Genomic DNA, 4,476 nt, shown 5'->3' on the forward strand with positions numbered 1-4,476 from the left:
AAAAATGGAGTACGTAAAAGAACGTGCTCGGCGTCAAAGTAAAAGATTAGAAGGAGACTAAACCATAAATAAATAAATAAATAAATTTTTTAAGAGAAGAAAATCTGAAACCTAAAGCATTTGTTGTTGATTAAAATTAAGTTCATCAACAATTGTTGAACTTATTTATAAGCTGACATTTTACCGTAAAGTGTTTTCAACGCTCGCCTAGCGGTACCAGATGTATTCTTAAGCGTTACTTCTCGGACGATTCTATCTCGTCCAGGGTGAAGCTCGAGGATGCGTCCGAGACTCCACCTCAACGAGGGAAGATTGTCATCCTTGACAACGAAGAGAGTTCCGATAGCGATGCTGGTTTGATCAGTCGCTGATTTCCACTTGCTGCGAGCGATTATCTCGTTCAAATACTCTTCATGCCATCGATCCCAGAAATGTTGTCGTTTTTGTTGAGCCAATTCTCAACAGTTTAGGCGATATTCTGTAACAACGCGTAATTCTTCTTGCAGTAAAGCAGTCAAAGAACTTTCAATTAAGAAATGAGCTGGGGTGAGTGAGATGATATCGTTTGGATCGGGTGACAATAAGGTGAGTGGACGCGAATTGAGGATTACTTCGACCTCAACGACATATGTATGAAACTGTTCATACGTGAGCAATGTGGTTCCAGCTTTTCGAACAAAATGGTGTTTAAAAGATTTTACTGCAGCCTCCAAGACTCCTCCAAAGTGAGGAGGTCTCGGCAGTATGAAGCGCCAATTAACCTCCTTGGTTAACAAAAATTGTTGAACCTTTTCGCGTTTTATCATATCAGTTACCTGCTTCGATAGTTTCTTTAATTCATTGTTCGCACCAAAAAAATTTCGTAGCATTATCAGAATTCATTGTTTGTGCAATTCCGCAACGAGTAAAGAAGCGTTTTAAGCAGGCGAGGAATGTGTCTGGCGTTAAATCATTTGCGAGTTCCAAATGAACTGCCTTTGTAGCAAAACAAACAAAAAGCGATACGTATGTTTTTATTTTTGTTCTATTTCTTCGACGATGCTCTTTTGTGCAAAATGGACCACAAAAGTCGACGCCCACGTGAAGGAACGATCGCGTCAATGAAAGTCGAGTTTTCGGTTAATTTCCCATGAAATAATTTACCTCGCGAGGCTTGGCTCGGAAACAAGTGACGCAATCTCGAATAATATTCGTGACGTGATGATTTTTCGGGAGAATAATCGCATGTTTTTGTGACTCGGGGATCAGAGCCCGATCTAATCTTCCACCGACCTTGATCAATTCGTCGTCTTAAAAAGGATTGAAATGGAAGAAACTGCTTTTTTGATTCACCTGTTTACCTTTAAACAAATCTGTTATTTATTCGCAAAAAACCTCAGATTGAGTATCAGTAGACCCGTTTGTCTAGAATTCTTATTTTTAATTTTTAAATTACTGATAAATCTCAAGGCATAAGCGAGGACTCTTTGTAATTTTTTAAACTTGCTGTACTTCGTGAGAATATTAATTCCCGCTTGAGTAATCGTAAAAGATACTATGGTTTTCGCTGAACGTTTTTCTGGGACGTCTGAAGTGTTGAAATTATGTTGGGGCCAATTGTCTTCGTGACAATGCACCCACTGGGGACCGTGTGTCCAAAGAGTGTTATTTAGAAATTCACGAGGACTTTGACTGCGTGATATGCAATCCGCGGGATTTTAGAGAGATGGAACGTGTCTCCAGTCTCTAGAATGAGTCGTTTCCTGAATTTCGGAAACTCTATTGTCTATAAAAGTTAACAATGTATGAGGGGGAGTGTTAATCCAATTTAAAGCTATGGTTGAATCTGACCAAAAAACAGTCTTAAAAATTTTTACTTGAAGTGAGCGTATCGTGGAATTGAAGAACTGCACGAGTAACGTACCGGCGTATAACTCTAGTTTGGGCAAAGTGATTTTTTGAGTGGAGTGATTCGTGATTTCAAGCATATTATCTGAGAATGGGAATTTCCACGATTATCTGTTGAACGAAGATACAGACATGCCCCATACGCCTTCTCGCTCGTGTCACAAAAACCGTGCAATTGGTGCTCAATCGTGGACTCGAGAGTTATGCATCGCTGGTATCTCACGGTATTGAGTAACGGTAATTGCTTGTTATACTCTAACAATATTTCGTTAATCTCAATTGGAACTTGATCGTCTCATTCTAATTTATGTTTTCAAAGCTAATGAATAAAAATTGTGCCTACAACAATGACTGGGCCTAACAATCGTAGGGGGTCAAAGAGTTTTGAGCACTGAGATAAAATGGATAGCTTCGTAGCGCGATCAATGAAGTCTGACAAATTGACAGAATATAAAATACTATCAGGTTTAGGATTCCAATGAATTCCTAGCGCCTTGATTGTATAGGAAGTATCCGGAGATATATAATTATTTGAGGTTCAATTTGAAAAATCTTGGCATAATTCGGGCTTAGTCGAAGTCCATTTGCGTAGATTAAATCCCCCTTTTTTAAAGAGATTAATGAGATCATCTCGAAGTTGACGAGCTTCGTTAATTTTTTTTGCTTCGGTTTGCAAGTCGTCGACATAAAAGTCGCGTTTGCGAATTTTCGCGGTCTTTGGAAAGACATCTTTTTCATCGTCAGCTAATTTATTCAATGTGCGAATCGCTAAAAAGTGTGCGCACGCAGTACCGAATGTGACAATGTTTAAGGAATATATTTTAATCGGTTCAGCTTGACTTTCTCGCCACAGAACTTTTTGATAAATCCTATCATTTTCAGTAAGGCGGATTTGTTGAAACATTTGTTGAATATTCGCGGTGATTACAACAGAATGTAACCGAAAACGAGCGACGATTGAAAATAGATCGTCTTGGAAAGTCGGACCTATCATTAACGTATCATTAAGCGAGACCCCAGTCGATATATTCGCGGAGCCGTCAAAAACGACTCGCGTCTTTTTCGTCAGGCTACCTTTCTTAATTACCGCATGATGAGGAAGATAATAACCAGGCCTAGAAGCCTCTTGATTACTGAGCAGTGACACGTGCCTTTTATCCCAAAAACCTTGAAAACAATCAACATAATGAGTTTGAAGTTCAGGATTCCTTGCAAATTTCCGTTCAAGCGCATAAAAGCGCTGAAACGCGATGTTCCGTAAATCTACAAGCGATTCGAATTTTTCATTAAAGGACATTTTCACTGCATATCTCCCGGAATCTAATCGTTTTGTCGACTGTAAAAAATGAGATTCAGGTGACTGTTCTTCGTCTGACCTCAGTTTACTCGAAGTTTCTTTATTTAGCTCTAATAAAATAGGCAAATCGTGAAATTTAATAAGATTGCATGCGATTTTATTTGAAGTTTCAGATTGCCGTTCAGCAAATTGAGCATTATTATATCGTCCAGAAAAAATGCAACCGAATACAGTTTCCTGGAGCACTGCGGTTTGATTGGGAACCCTAATTTTGTCTACGAGGAGCAAATCGAAAAAATATTCAGCCCCTATTAAAATATCGACATTGGACGAATATGAAAGTCGGGATCAGCCAAAAAAATCTCGTTCGGAACCTTTACAGAGTGCCGGTTGATAGGCATGACAGGCATTGCATCGGAAATTTCTTTGAAAATTTGGAAATCTAAATTTAATTTAAAATTTGTGTCGTACTGCGATTTGACTTCAGCGGTTGTGGAATATTTATTTGGGATTGCAAATTTTGTGTTCCATTTAATTGAATCTCAATTGGTTTTTTATGTAACCCTAGCGAAGTTGATAGTTTTTCAGTTATCGCACAGCACTCAGAGCACGAATCTAAAAATTGATGACAAGGGCGGTAGTTACCCTGGCTGTCTAAAATGTCGATGATAGCTGTTCCAAGAACGACTTGCGTTGGAGGTTGAGTTTGACAACTGACTAATGCAGTTGTGATGTTTGTATCAGGAGCCTCTCTGTCAGCTGGCTTCTCTTGAGAAAAATGTAATAATGTAAGCATGTTTTAAGGCTTCAAATTAATCACATGACCCTTGAAAATTTCGCTCTCTTAATGATTTCTCCAAAACTACCCTTCCACGTGAACGTATGCAGCAGAACATTCATATGTATGAAAAAAACATAAAAAATAATCAAACTTAGAAGAAACTGTTAGTTGATATTGTTTTTCTCTTCTCTTTGCTCTCCGATAATATATAATACGTTACCCAAAAACTACCCCTAAGTCATACATTCACTCTCCTCGTCACCAAAAACGTTTCAAAAGTTGGAAAACCACCTTGAAAAATTAAAAAAATTATTTAGGACTCAAAATTAATAACATGAAACTTGCAAATTTCTCTCTCATTATAATTTCTCTCGAAACTACCTTTCAACGTGAACCTATGCAACGGAACAAATATATGTACAGTCTGTCAAGTTAAAGCGTGGGTGGCTTTACTCGCAGTCGGTAAGGTGTATCGACATGATTTTGGTGTCAAAATATTAAGAAGAGCTCC

The 4,476-nt window shown here is 38.3% G+C and overlaps 1 protein-coding gene across 1 annotated transcript; it reads right to left on the bottom strand.

The window, feature by feature from the left end:
• Positions 1–458: 458 nt before the first annotated feature.
• Positions 459–869, bottom strand: LOC117171079. The gene has a single exon (XM_033358129.1). The coding sequence runs from the start codon at positions 867–869 to the stop codon at positions 459–461; it is 411 nt and encodes a 136-aa protein (XP_033214020.1).
• Between the last annotated feature and the right edge of the window lie 3,607 nt (positions 870–4,476).

The sequence above is a fragment of the Belonocnema kinseyi genome, chromosome 4 (assembly GCF_010883055.1).
Source record: "Belonocnema kinseyi isolate 2016_QV_RU_SX_M_011 chromosome 4, B_treatae_v1, whole genome shotgun sequence".
In the NCBI taxonomy this organism is placed as follows: Eukaryota; Metazoa; Arthropoda; class Insecta; order Hymenoptera; family Cynipidae; genus Belonocnema; species Belonocnema kinseyi.

Bases quoted from the DNA above. Each gene is read 5' to 3' on its own strand.
- LOC117171079 (XM_033358129.1), bottom strand. From the start codon at position 869: ATGCTACGAAATTTTTTTGGTGCGAACAATGAATTAAAGAAACTATCG.